Source organism: Corylus avellana, chromosome ca5 (genome assembly GCF_901000735.1).
Source record: "Corylus avellana chromosome ca5, CavTom2PMs-1.0".
NCBI classification, from domain to species: domain Eukaryota; kingdom Viridiplantae; phylum Streptophyta; class Magnoliopsida; order Fagales; family Betulaceae; genus Corylus; species Corylus avellana.
The window spans coordinates 28711996-28726318 of record NC_081545.1 but is presented as its reverse complement, the minus strand read 5'-3'; the positions used below and the strand labels follow the sequence as shown (position 1 = coordinate 28726318).

The 14323-nt window shown below is 37.1% G+C and overlaps 1 protein-coding gene across 1 annotated transcript; it reads left to right on the top strand.

The window, feature by feature from the left end:
- The first annotated feature begins 4078 nt into the window (after nt 1-4078).
- Nucleotides 4079-13301, top strand: LOC132180489 (nuclear matrix constituent protein 1-like). The gene is made up of 8 exons (XM_059593333.1): nt 4079-4728; nt 7380-7589; nt 8261-8514; nt 8658-8928; nt 9040-9123; nt 9687-11809; nt 12239-12407; nt 12674-13301. Exons 1-8 carry the CDS (start codon nt 4486-4488, stop codon nt 12938-12940), a joined length of 3621 nt encoding a protein of 1206 aa, XP_059449316.1. The 5' UTR covers nt 4079-4485; the 3' UTR covers nt 12941-13301.
- Nucleotides 13302-14323: the final 1022 nt, after the last annotated feature.

Sequence of the window (14323 nt, the reverse complement as noted above, 5' to 3'; positions counted from 1 at the left end):
TTGAATTGGATAATATCTATTATAATAGAAGAGTATTAATTTTTATTTTTTCATTTTTTAAATGAACAAAAATACTCATCTACTATAACTAACTGATATTCTTCAGTTCAAATGAAATAAAGATGATCCTAATTTGTTCTAGTGATGGTCATTGACATAGTCACCCCCTTAGTATAATAGATGGTGATGGTTGTGCGACCTCCATAGGTGACCGCATGGCCACCTACCATCTATTCAAAAGCCTTAGTATGACAAATGAAGGGTGGCTATGTGACTATCATAACGGATAACCATAAATAATTTAGTAGTTTGTATTCCGATTGTAGTTGCAAACAAGGCTCACTAAAACTAGCTTAATTGAACAAGGTTTAAACAAAATTCTTTGCTACTACCTAGTATGAACAAAACTTCGAATGAAAATGCCCAATTCCAAACATTCTATATGTAAACCTACTCCAAAGCCTCGAAACCATACTCTTACTTCATTAAAATCATCACCACAACCCAAATATGTCACAAATAAAACATGATCAAACTTTCCGAAAACCCTACATACAATACCCCAAAACCTCTCATTCTTCATCAAAATCAAAACTTCAACAAATCACGTCTACAACACCATCACACCACTCTTTCTTACATCTCCAATCACCATAACTTTACAACACAACTAAGATCAACAACAAAATTTCACACAATATTCAATCTAATGTATTTAGTAAATCACAAGCTTAGAATGTCAAAACTAAACCATGATGATTAGGGTTTTTATCTTAGCTTTCTTTCTCCTTCTCTCTTGGACAAGTGAAATGGAGGAAATATGGTTTCCACTTTCATTTTCAGCATCTAAATAGACAACTTTTTTGATACTGTATACTTGAGTTCAAACGAAATATACTTCTATTTGAGTGACACATGCCGAATTGTGCTACATCTCACTAACCTGCACAAGTGTTGACATGTGAAGATGTTCCGTTCGAACGAACAACACTTTGCACCATTCCAGCGCTATCATACGAGACTCGATTTTTGGCCATTCATTTTTCTGCGCTTGCTTTCAACTAGCACATGGCATCCCTTTGTCCACGGGCCTTATTATGCTCAGTTTAATATGGCCAGAACATGTTTTTATTTTTATTTTTTATTTTTTTTATTAAAAAGAAAATTATATAATTGTTCTTATCCATTACAATCTTGTCGATCAGGATTTTCCTAATCAGGCAAGGGAGCTCTTTCTCACATACTTAGCCCAAAAAATAGATTTTTTTTTTTTTTTTTGTCAATTATAAGGAATCTTAATCCAGCCACACCACTATAGTCTATAGAAAACATGACAAAGGGGAGAATGCATGTCAATTCATTAGTTGTGTATCTTTTGTATGTGAGATGCACGTCTTGTTGATTATTATTGGCATGTGGTCATCAATTTGATTAAACAATATCTAATGACAGACCAATTATTTGCCAACTTATTCACCGACCCATTAAACATTTTTACATTACTTGTTTCTTTTATGAAAAGTCTAAATAAGATTTGTTTAATGTTAATATAATAATATAATAGTTCTTACATGCATTAAAATATAAATTTATTTAAAAATAAATTATTTTCACTTTTGCCTTTAACATATAAATTTATTTTCCTCTCTTAAAAGCAAAACAATTTAAAAGAAGTTACAGTATGAACCTAGAAGATAAATTAATTATTTTTATCGTCAATTATTCAAAAAAAAAAAAAAACTGCTGTTAATTAAGGACTTTATTTTTTATTTTTTTATAGAGAAAATCAATCTAATTTCATTAATAGTTGTCAAGAGCATAAAAGCTCTTACAATCACAGAACATACAGTTATGCAAAATCATAGTCGAAGTTAAAAGATTAGACGTAAAAAAATAAAAAACATAACAGATCTTACAATGAAAAACCAACCTATAACGTCAAACATCCGCTATCCCAGCCCAATATTCAGATTATAGAACAGATCTGCTAACGCAGACTTCTTCTGGGAGCACAGGAAACCATTTTTCAGGTATGAGCAAAAAACTCACACCCAAACCATTTCCCTTTTGACCCGAAAGCCAGAAGCATTATTCACGTCCTCAGCCCAACGGCTAGGACCATAAAATAAAAACAACAACAACAATAAACAAACAACAACAACAAAAAACAAAAACAAAAACCCCCACAAGCAGTGGAGAAGCACGACATCGTAGATATCTCTTTCAGAAGATACACATTGGCTAAAGAAAATGATCAGATCTAAGGTTGAAGAGACTAGATTTGGATCTAGATCTAAATCTAAAGCAACCCGCAAAAAACGGAGACCGGTTGAGCCTACAAAGAAGACGCCGAGTACTGCTACCATGAAAGAGGGGGAGGGAAGATTTAGCTCCTCGTAAAGTTCTTAGTGTTGTTTAGATAAAATAAGAGAGAAGAATTCTTGAGAGAACACTCTTTCTTTGCACTTTGCATTTCTAAATACTTAAAGTAGTTAATTAAGGACTTTTATTCCTTAACAAAAGGAGCCTTTGACGTTATTCTTTTTAAGGAAACTTACTTCTTAAGTAAAGAGTTTGGTGGAAATCATGGCTGCCTGCCAGGGCTGCAACATAAGCTCAACCTTTTGGTGAAATAAAATATAAGAACAAATAAAATGACCTTTTATGATAAACCATCAATGATACTCTTAAAGATACAAAGAACCTCATCAAAAAAAAAAAAAAAAGAAAGATACAAAGAACACTGTTAAATTAATGAAGAACACAGTCATCAATGATGATCAAAACACGAAAATAACTTAACTTCATAATGCACTTTCAATAAAATGATTGAATGAAATTCAATAATTATATAATTTCTGTATTGACTTGCTAATTGTTCATAACATTATTTATAATCTTTCTTTTTTTTTCTTGTGAAGTCGTGATCGGTTACTAGGGTTTTTAGGAGAGCTAATTTCCGGACACATTATATTGCCAAACGAATCTCTTATCTTCTTTGTTACAAAAGCATTTCCACATTTTTTGTTTGTTTGTTGAATTTCCTCTATAAGAATCATGAGGAAAAGACCCTCATTGATCCCTTTTTTCCTCAGAGAAAAAGAAAGATTGGCATACTCGTGTGATTCTGTGCCATTTATTCTTTATTTCATGGCTTGCTCTACCCCAACGTTCATCTTCTTAATCATTCACCCAAAAGTACATCAAAAATATTTGAGATAGACCAAAATATAATAAAGTAAATTTAACTATTTAAACGATAAATATCACATTAATTTATAAGATTTGAACTAGTGATTTCCGCTTCATGAAACATGATCCCAGTCAACTGAACTGAACTATCCTAAGCAACATTCTTTCACTGTTTTTTTTGTAAGAACAACGTGTCCCACATAAACCATCCGTTAATGTTATCCTTAACCCTTTTTGTTAAAGAATTTTCCTTGCCAACTTGCCTAAAGGCTCTTACTTTCTTACAAAGACAGATGAGTCCATAATGATGGCGGAGAAGCCACGTGTGGACAAAAGATGCTTATCTTCAACACCCCAATCCGAGATATGCTCTTCTTCATTCTACCCACCATCTCCCCACCATCTCTTCTCTCTCTGCCTTTTTTTTTGTTTTTTTGTTTTTTTGAAAAAATCAAGATGACAAGGTGAAGAGATGGTGGGGAGATGGTGGGTAGAATGCATGGCAGCATTCCTCACCCCAATCCCCTATTTCCCAAGTTAACAGCTTTTAGACACCGTGGCATTTCCATACCGGTTTATTCTCCGGAACAAAAATACTTGACTTAATTACCAAACCACCCCTCCTCGTTCCCCCAATTTACCCGCTCCCTGCACCAAACCGGCTTTACCAACCGCGGGCCGTTTCGTCATCCCTGGGAGCGTATACGAATCACCCACGTTCTGAATAAAAAAGCCATCGCATCGAAATCCCAGGAATACCCTAGTCAAAAGCATGAATAGTATCCGAAACAGAAGGGTGATTACGTAATTGAGAAAATGGAATTACTGTCGGGGCCCATAAATAAAATAAAGAAAGAACGTGAGGGATCCGCACAGACCATAGAGAGTCTCGCACACTCACAGAAAAGTGGTTCTCAGAAAAGAGAAAGAGAGAGAGAGAAAAAAGTGGTTTCGTTTGGAGACGTTATCGGATTTCAAATCTCCTATTCGCCGGAATTTGGGAACTCCGTTCACGTCCGCCACTAGGGTACCCTGCTGGTAGGAACAGCGTATAGATAAATTACTCGAAGTTGAAAGAGAGAGAGAGTCAGTCAGTCACAGAGGAGGAAAGAGTTCATTTCCGAGCGACGTCGTATTGAAGACTTGGAAAAAATAGGGATTTTGAAGAAGCTAGTGTTTCCTTTCGGAGACGCTAGGGGACTGATTCCGGTGGGGTTTCGGTGTGCTTATGAAGTTGAATTGGCGATCTGTAATTCCAGGCTTTGCTGAGGGGCAGTTGTGGAAAGTTTCGTGATGTTCGCGACGCCGCAGAAGAAGGTGTGGTCCGGCTGGTCGCTCACGCCCAGAAGCGGGGCCCAGAAGGTCGGAGTCGGGTCGGGTCCGAACTCGGACTCCGGCGCCGACGGGAAGGGAAAGAGCGTAGTCGTGACGCCGAATTCGGGTTTGGTAGTGGAAAATGGTGGGACAAATGTCTCGGTGGAGGCGGGCGGGGACACGGAATCACTGGCCGAGAATTTTTCGAGGCTTGAAAACGAGGTTTGCGGGTTATATTTGGTGTATAATGCTTGAATTTTTGTGGGTATTGGGTGTGTTAGATTGTTTTGCTATTTGGGTTACTTGGTGGTGTTGCTTTCAGTGTTTTTGTTATGCTATTTTTATGGGTTTTTGTGGCTGTCGACTTTCGCTCAGTTGGGATAAGAAAAAGCGTTTGAATTCGCCTTTTTTTTTTTTTTTTGCACTTTTCACGAGTTTTCTTGGACTCTTTTTAACTGGGAGTTAGAGTTGGTTGGTAATTTGGGTAAAAAAGAGAAACTTCTTTATGTGGTTGGAATGTTGGTATACTGTTCTTAGCAGTGTGACAATGCTTTATTGGTATGGTAGTTGTTTGCAATGTAGATCGGGCAATTCAAGAAACGTTGCACTTTAATATGAGGGCGTTATGGCGGCCCAAAATTTCTTGTTCTTTTGTTTTTCTCTGTTCGTCTTATTTCAAAAGAGGATGTACCTAGAAGATGGAATTGGAATTAGAAGCCTAATATATATATATTTTTTTTTTTGAAGGGGGGGGGGGATGGTAGCTGTGACTGTTAAGAGAGACTGGAAAAAGTAGGAAATGGGTTTTGCTCTTTGCCTTTACATGGTTAATTTTGGTGGAACATGCTATTAGGAGTGAACAGAAGAATTGCATTTTTTTGGTGGATGAAAGCCAAAGAAAAGTTGTGTGATAAGAGTTATGTCTTTCCTTGAAACTTCTGTTTAAGCAATATGTATGGTTTTTTACAATAAGCATGTCCTTGGTCGTACATGTTTAGGTAATATCATGTTACCGCTTAACTGTATTTTTTCTGTGTATTCATTGTCTTCATTTTGTGTATCATGGGTCTTAAACATTCTATCATCACAGCTTCTATATGTCTTTTTAACAAAAAATATTCTGTTTAAAATCTGGGCAACAGAAGATTTGGGCTTATATAAGGTTACTGTAGTTTTTGATGTTGTTGCATTCATCAATGTTGTTGCCTCTGAGATGATTGGGAATTGGTAAATGCTGCACTGTGCCAAAAGGAAAGCATTGAAGCTGAGAATTAGTATTCAAGGAAAGTTGGAAACAAATTGTGGAATAAGGTTGATTTTTTTAAAATAAAAAAATACAGTTATCATAAAGAGGAGAAGAAGAAAAGATAACTTGGGCATCAAACTTTGTTTTCCTAAGCATTATACCTAGGGTTTCCTTGGTATCCACCTTAGAAAAGGATTACATCCCACAAACTTCAAGAGTATTGCTGCAAACAGAAATTCTATTAAAGCTTGTTCTGTATTGCATTGAAAGTGTTCATTAGTTTTTTCAGAAAATTAAGCCTAACCCTAATATGGCTTGAACCTAATGGCCTTTGACTAATAGGTCCAAACTAAATAGTTGATGGAACTTACAAATAAAATCCCAAATCATAATAACTAGTCCTATTGTAGAACCTGTATCCAAAAATATAAAATTACTAAAGTACGCTCGACCCCTAGTATGAAATAAAAACTAAATTAAAATAAAAGAGGTTTCTTGCTGCCTACATCAACTGGTGGTTATCGGATGAATTGGCTGGTTTGATTAACTGGTGGAACCTGCCTTGGTGCATTTGGGGGATTTCAATGATTGTCGTAGGGCGGACCCAAGTATGCCTTTGGTAAATTCTAGTGAGAGATTGGGTGATGCCTGCTTTAGTCCAACTATGTTGGAATTCTCAGAGTTCATTTTGAGCAGGGGCTCATGGATATTCCTCTTGTAGGAGGGTTTTTTATGTGGTCAAATAATAGAGATCCTCCCTTGTGCTTGGGTTAAATATTTCTAGCTTTCATGTTTTTCTTTATCTTTTTTCTTTTGCTAGCTAGGTGTTACTCTTGTATACTTCTCATGTGCTTGGGTTGTGTTTCTTAGTAATTGCATTATCTTATCAAAAAAATAAAAAAGACCTTCTGTATCTATCCTTTGAACTACTACCAGGATACTTTTCATATAAAGATTGATGGATTTTATTTAACTGGATGCACAAATGCCTGATTAATGTACCTAGGTACTAGGCGGTCAAGAGATGTTTTGAACCAAACGAGATTTTTTCCAATTGTTGCCCCTTTTTCTGACGCCTCCTCTTCCTCTTGCTCTCATTTAAAGCATTGACGTTTTAAGGTACAATCTCAAATATATTTACTACATCAACAGTTTTTTTTGAAAACTTGTGGTCGATACCAATTGGTTTATGAGAATCCTAGAGCCAACACTAATTTAATTGGGATAAAGCCTACTCGAGTTTTCAGCAATCCATGTACATGATCAAATACCCTTCCCCCTACCTGTTATCCATTTCTCAGCTTATGGGCAGTATTTAGCCAGCTCTTTGCCTTTTTGGTCTATCTTTGTTCTTTGTTCTTTCCTAGGCACTCTTCTAGATTTACCTTTTTTTTCCTCTCCTAAGCACCCATTTTGGATTTGATCTTTATGCTCATATTTTTGGTGGTATAATTTTTGGTGGTATATTTATGTGTGTCAATATTCAATTAGGTTCTGATTTTTAAGTCATTTACTGTTATTTTTTCATTGTTTTATCTTGTAATCTGATACTTATATTGCTTCCACTCTTCATTTATTATAATATATGTAAGGTGTTGTACTTATCTGATTTTTGATGTTTTGCCAGCTTTTTGACTACCAGTACAATATGGGACTTCTTTTGATTGAGAAAAAGGAGTGGACTTCGAAGTATGAAGAACTTACACAGGCATTAGCAGAAGCAAAAGATGCCCTTAAACAAGAACAAACTGCTCATTCCGTTGCAATATCTGAAGTTGAGAAGCGAGAGGAGAGTTTGAGAAAGGCCCTGGGTGTTGAGAAGGAGTGTGTACTTGATGTATGTTCCTGTTTCTTGCTATATCCATACTACATCACCTATTGCACCTGTCATCACTAACTAACTAAAAGAAGTACATATATTTAAGGAGAAAAGCTACACTTCCCAATTTTTTTTTCCCAAAAGCTGGTTCCCAAATGATATGTCACCATCCCCTGAGATGGTGACACATTTTCCAAAATAATAGATCTCATTTATGATGACATGTAATTTTGGAATCAATTTTTGAAATTTTTTTTGATAAGTGTAGCACTTCTCATATTTTAGGGGATGGCATATAATGTGGGTCCAATTTTTAGTTAAGATTACCACCCATAAACGCCCCTCTTTTAAAAGAAAAAAAAATTTATTTCTCAAATTTTTTTTGAATAGTAAGCGATATCTGTTTGGTTTTGCGTCATGGTTTATGTGTAGAAACATGAATAACTTATTTTTCATTTATTGAGATAATCTCTTAGCAGCAAGTTTTATGCTAAAGATGGTCCTCTGGTCATCCGAATATGATATATTTTTTTTGAAATGATATGATTTTGTCATGAACCCTACGCTTTTTAGGGGAATTCTAAGTTTTACACATGTCGGCTATTGGTCGTGATGTTAACAAACTTTATTGTTTAAAAAGCAAAATACAGATGATATTTGCTAATGTTTGGAGAATGTTGGTTTTGCAGCTTGAGAAAGCTTTGCGTGAAATGCGTTCAGAAAATGCAAAAATCAAGTTTACCGCTGATTCTAAGCTGGCTGAAGCAAATGCTTTAGTCACTAGCATTGAAGAGAAATCTTTGGAGGTAGAGGCAAAATTGCGAGCTGCTGATGCCAAGCTTGCTGAGATGAGCAGAAAGAGTTCAGAAATTGAGAGAAAATCACAGGACTTAGAGGCTCGAGAAGCTGCACTTCGAAGGGACCGCTTATCCTTTATTTCTGAGTATGCTTAATACTTTTGACCTTTGCTCTATCCATACACATGATATATCTGCTCCTGATGTTTTTGCAGTAAATTACTCGGAGAAAGATGACATAGTTCAAATTTTGTTTCTCATTTAAATTAATTGTTTCCTTTTCTTGCAGGCGAGATGCTAATGACTCTACTTTGTCTAAGCAAAGAGAGGACTTGCGGGAATGGGAAAGAAAATTGCAAGAGGGAGAAGAAAGACTAGCCAAGGGTCAAAGAATTCTTAACCAAAGAGAGGAGAGGGCAAATGAGAATGATAGGATTTTCAAGCAGAAAGAAAAGGAACATGAAGAGGCACAGAAGAAGATTGATGCAACTAACATTAGTTTGAAAAGGATGGAAGATGATATAAGCAGCAGGCTTTCAAATTTAACTTTAAAAGAGAAGGCAAGTATTTCTCCATGCTGAGCGGTTGCTAAATGTTTAATTGATTATGTTTTAATATCTCACTTTACTCTTACTTATCAAAAAAAATATCTCACTTTACTCTGGATGCAGGAATTTGATGCTATGAGAAAAAACTTGGAGATTAAAGAGCAGGAGCTGCTTGCATTGGAAGAAAAGCTCAATGCTAGAGAAAGAGTAAGTTGTTGCACCTTGTTCTTTTGATTGGAAGATTCTTTGTGAAACATATCTCAAGTTTAGTGATTGTGTATTATGTTGGTCATCTGACCAATCGAAGTCAATGCTAACCCCCGCATCAGTCATCTTGTTAGTATGTGTATTACTCCATCTAGTGTGTTTTGGCACTTTTATAATCAGCATTTCAGAGTGAAACTGGTCCAGCAGCTCTAGATTTTTCTGTCTAGGAGGCTGCTGCAATTGCTGCTGCAATTCTAGATTTTTTCAACAGATATTCTTCCCTTTTTATTATCTTTTTGGTTTTTTTAGGGGGGCTGGAGGGTTCAATTTTATTTTTTATTTTTTATTTTATTTTATTTTTTTTCTGGATTTATATGTTTTGTTCATTTTTTTCCTATTTGGTGGAGATCTCATTTTTCTTTTCCTTGGATTTTGCTTTCTGTTTTTGCACTTGCAAAGGAAAAACTTAAAAGCAGCATCGGGCAATTGGTAGAGTGTAACATCATTAGTTATCATTTCAAGTGGTGCTCCTGATTTTCTTATGTTTTGTGAAACATCCACAGGATGAGATTCAGAAGCTTCTTGATGAACACAATGCCATTCTGGAAGCAAAGAAGCGTGAATTTGAGCTGGAAATCAATCACAAGAGAGAATCCCTGGATGATGAGTTAAAAAGCAAGGTGGTTGAAGTGGAGAAGAGGGAAGCTGAAGTTAATCACATAGAGCAGAAAGTTGCGAAAAGAGAGCAGGCATTAGAAAAGAAATGGGAGAAACTTAGGGAAAAAGAGAAAGGCCATGAGTCAAAATTGAAAGACCTGAAGGAAAGGGAGAAGTCCATCAGATCTGAAGAGAAGAATTTGGAGAGTGAGAGGAAACAAATTCTTGCTGATAAAGAGGATTTGCTTAGTCTTAAGGCTGAAGTTGAGAAGACAAGGGCTGACAATGATGAAGAGCTGTTGAAGATACGTGAAGAGCAGGATCGGCTTAAAGTAAGTGAAGAAGAGAGGTCAGAATATGTTCGCTTGCAATCAGAATTAAAACAGGAGATAGACAATTACAGGCTTCAGAAAGAACTGCTTCTGAATGAAGCTGAAGATTTAAAGCTGCAAAAGGAGACTTTTGAGAGAGAGTGGGACGAGCTGGATGAGAAAAGAACTGAGATTAAGAAAGAGCTGAAAGAAGTGACTGAACAGAAGGAAGAAGTAGAAAAAATGAAACACTCTGAAGAAGAAAGACTAAAGAATGAGAAGTTGGCAAATCAGGAATATATACAGAGGGAGCTGGAAGACCTTAAATTGGCCAAAGAATCTTTTGCAGCTCAAATGGAGCAAGAGAAGTTGGCAATTGCTGAAAAAGATGAAAGTGAGAGAAGCCAAATGCTTCATGATCTTGAGCTGCGGAAAAGACAACTCGAGACTGATATGCAGAATCAGCTGGAGGACAAGGAAAGAGACTTGCGTGAGAGGGAGAAATTATTTCAAGAAGAAAGAGAGAGAGAATTAGACAATATTAATTACTTGAGAGAAGTAGCTAGGAGAGAAATGGAAGGAATAAAACTTGAGAGAGTTAAAATAGAAAAAGAAAGACAAGAAGCCGATGAAAACAGAAAGCATCTTGAGAAGCACCAAGTGGAAATGCGAAAAGACATTGATGAGCTTGCTGGCCTTAGCAGGAAGTTGAAAGACCAGCGTGAACAATTTATTAAGGAGAGACAACGCTTCATTTCATTTGTTGAAAAACTCAAGAGTTGTGAGAACTGTGGTCAAATCATCTCTGAGTTTGTGCTCTCTGACTTAGAATCTTTATCTGAAATTGAGAATGCAGAGGTTCCTCCTCTGCCAAGACTGGCTAATATTTATTTGAAGGAGGGTGGTCATGGAAATGTGGCTGCTTCTGAAAGGCCAAACAGTGAAGTATCTCCAGTTGTCAGCTCAAGATCTCCAGTTTCTGGTGGAACTGTATCTTGGCTACGCAAATGCACCTCCAAGATTTTTATTTTCTCGGCAAGTAAAAAGATCGAGTCTGCTGCTATTCAAAATTTGGTGGAGGAGGCGCCTTTGTTTTGCCAGAATGTTGATATGGAAGAACCATCCAAGAGGATATTTAGCAGTGAAAATGATGCAGAGCTATCTCTTGGTGTTGCAGCTGGTTCTTTTGATGTCCAGAGGATCCAATCTGACAACAGCATCAGAGAGATAGAAGCCAGCCAAGATCCATCAGCTGATGATCAAAGCAACATCAATAGTAAGGTGCAAGAAGTTGCAGAAGATTCACAGCCATCTGATTTGAATGGTGGTCAGCACAAACCTCGCAAAAGAGGGAGGCCAGGGCATAGGGTTCATAGAACACGCTCTGTGAAAGCAGTTGTCAATGATGCTAAGGCTATACTTGGGGAACCTTTAGAAGCAAATGAGATTGATTATCCGAATGGGAATGCTGAGGGTTCTTATAATAATGCCGAAAGTCGTGGTGATTCTAGTCTTGCAGATGAGGGACTACCAAAAAATGTACGGAAGCGGAGTCGTGCTCAGACATCTCAAATCATGGGGAATGAGCATGATGGCGATGATAGTGAAGGGCGTTCTGATAGTGTTGTGGGTGGCCAGCGCAGGAAAAGGCGACAGAAAATTTCTCCAGCTGTGCAAATTTCAGGTGAAAATCGATATAATCTCCGGAGACCCAAAACGTAAGTTCTTTATCCGTGACTATAAGTAATTTGATATCATTTGGTGTAGACCATCTAGATGAGGTGCTTTTTTATTTAAAGTTTGCTAGTCTAGTGAGAAAAAAAAATCTCACTCCAATTAATTGATTTAAGAAGATGCCTTGGCCTCCTGGGCATGAGGATAAACTGCTTAGCCCGTCAGGAGTGAAAGCTCCTGGATTACCTGGTAACTGGTTTTGGCGAGGATTGTTATACAGTATACGTTTGCGACGTGTAATTAATCTGAGTAAAGTTCTCTTACGTTATAAAAAAAAAGAAAAAAAAAGAAGATGCCTTGTTCATCTGTGGTTTAGCTGAGCAGGCCACAACTTTCATTGCTTTACAGCATCTGTTAACTTTTCTCAAGCATTTCAGGCAACTAATTCTCGTCTTTACAATTATGGTTTTCAGTGGAGTTACTGTCAGAGCTGCTAGAGCCACATCTGGCCTTAGCAAAGAATATAAGGAAGAGACTGATGGTGTTAGAGTAACAGAGGAGGAAATTCTTTACTCCAAAGCTGCTCCTGCACTTTCAATCGGAGCTGCTAGTGAGAATGGTGGAAGCAGTCACTTTGTGCGGGTGAGGGTATTATAAAGAATTCGGTTTTCCTCTAAATCTCATTAGATTTGTTGGAATGATGTATCTGCATGAACATGTGTGGTCTTTTTTTTTTTTTTTTTTTTTTCCCTCCATTTTTTAAGACCATCAATTTCTTTTTAGAATTTCATTCCTTTCTGACATTTTGGTATTTCATCTTTGAGCCCATGTGAGCGGTTGTGCAGTTGCTGAGGGCTCTTAGAGTTTCTGAACTGATTTTTCTGAGTCATCTGTGCCTTGTGTGACAGTGTGAGAGGATTACAGACACGAAGGTTGGCGATGTTGATCCAACAAAAAAAGCAGTTGAGATAAACACAGCCATGAGTGAAGAGGTGAATGGGACACCGGAAGGGGCAGTGGAGTACGTTGATGGAGATGAGTACAGAAGTGAATCCCATGGTGACGATGCCGTTGGGGTTGATGTCTTGGATGGGGACGACGATGAGGATGAAGAGTCTGAACATCCTGGTGAAGTCTCAATTGGAAAGAAGCTCTGGACTTTCCTCACAACATAATAAATGCTGGATCCAGTGCCATACAGTGGCTTTGTGTGGATCTTGACTGCATGTACTTTTTTAGATATGCTTTTAGGAGTTTCCTGATGTGTAGTAGTGTGTATCAACAATTCAAATGTAGTTAGAAGCTCGGAAGTATTCAGTTGGGGAATGAGTTTTTCTCTCCCCACTTTATTTTTCTTTCTAGGATTTAGGCTTTTGGGGGGAGGGGGGTGTTTCTATTTTTTAATGAAAGTCCTAGATATTTTGATGTAGTAGTAAGCCAGTGCATATTTTTAACACTTGACTCTCAATTTACACTCTTCCAATTGTTTGTATCAAATGACTTTTTTGCTCTGGAATGATTATTTGAATCCTGTGATCTGAATGTTTCATTCTCTCGCTCTCTTTGCTTGTTATGGTCTTTGGGTAGCTAATTACGATTACTACATATACAACACATCCCAAACCTTATGCAATTACATAATATTATGTTTTGAATGTTTTCAGCAGCAAAATCATCGTTATGCATGTAAATTGTTTTCTTTCTTTTTGATTGACAAAATATAAATCAGAGGAGACAAGCAAATTGATCATTTTCCAAGTAGTAACATGATCACCTTCACATATTGGAAAAATAAGCTTGATTCAGGTGACAATCATGATTACATATATTTGCATTGCATGACAAACGCTACTACTACAGAAAATGCTTATATCATTGAACCGCCGCCAGGGTCTTGGAAATTGGCTATCTCCATCTTTGAATAGCTTTAAGAAGGATGATCGAACCCTTGCCTTTACAAGCAAGGCTCAATCTCCATCTCACCAGAATCTGATTGTATATGGCAAAGTGGAGGCCGTATTTAATTGGTTAGCACCGATGATATAAGCTTGAAGTAGATGGTAGAGCAAAGGATCTCATCAATGGAGCAACAGAAAATGTTTTTTTTTTTTTTGGACATGTCCGTACAAGAAGGGGAGAGGAGAATTCGAACTAGTGACCTCCACTTCATTAAGTGTGGTCCCAGCCGATTGAACTACCTCTTAAGCAACAGAAAATGTTGGGGGTATGATTACAACAGTGATCTCCGCTCTCCCTAGAGGCTAGAATCCTCCATTAAGCGGAAGTCGATCACACATCTTGGCCATAATAATCCATACGAACACCTTTTTAAGGAACACTTTCTATTCATTAAAAAATCTTCTAAAACATGTTTTGTTTCATTTACTTAAACCAGTCACATAATTCACAGTTATGGTATTTTCTACAATCGCCACGCCAGTGAGTTCAAATAAATGGTGGCGAATCTTTTTGCACATTGCAAAAATGGTCCAAAGATCGGATCAATGCAAACCTGATAGATACATGACAAAAATATGTTAATCTTGAACGTGAAATTG

Coding starts and splice junctions, on each gene's coding strand:
- LOC132180489 (XM_059593333.1), top strand. CDS start 4,486: ATGTTCGCGACGCCGCAGAAGAAGGTGTGGTCCGGCTGGTCGCTCACG. Junction 4,729..7,379: donor TTTCGAGGCTTGAAAACGAG/GTTTGCGGGTTA, acceptor ATGTTTTGCCAG/CTTTTTGACTACCAGTACAA. Junction 12,408..12,673: donor GAAGCAGTCACTTTGTGCGG/GTGAGGGTATTA, acceptor CTTGTGTGACAG/TGTGAGAGGATTACAGACAC.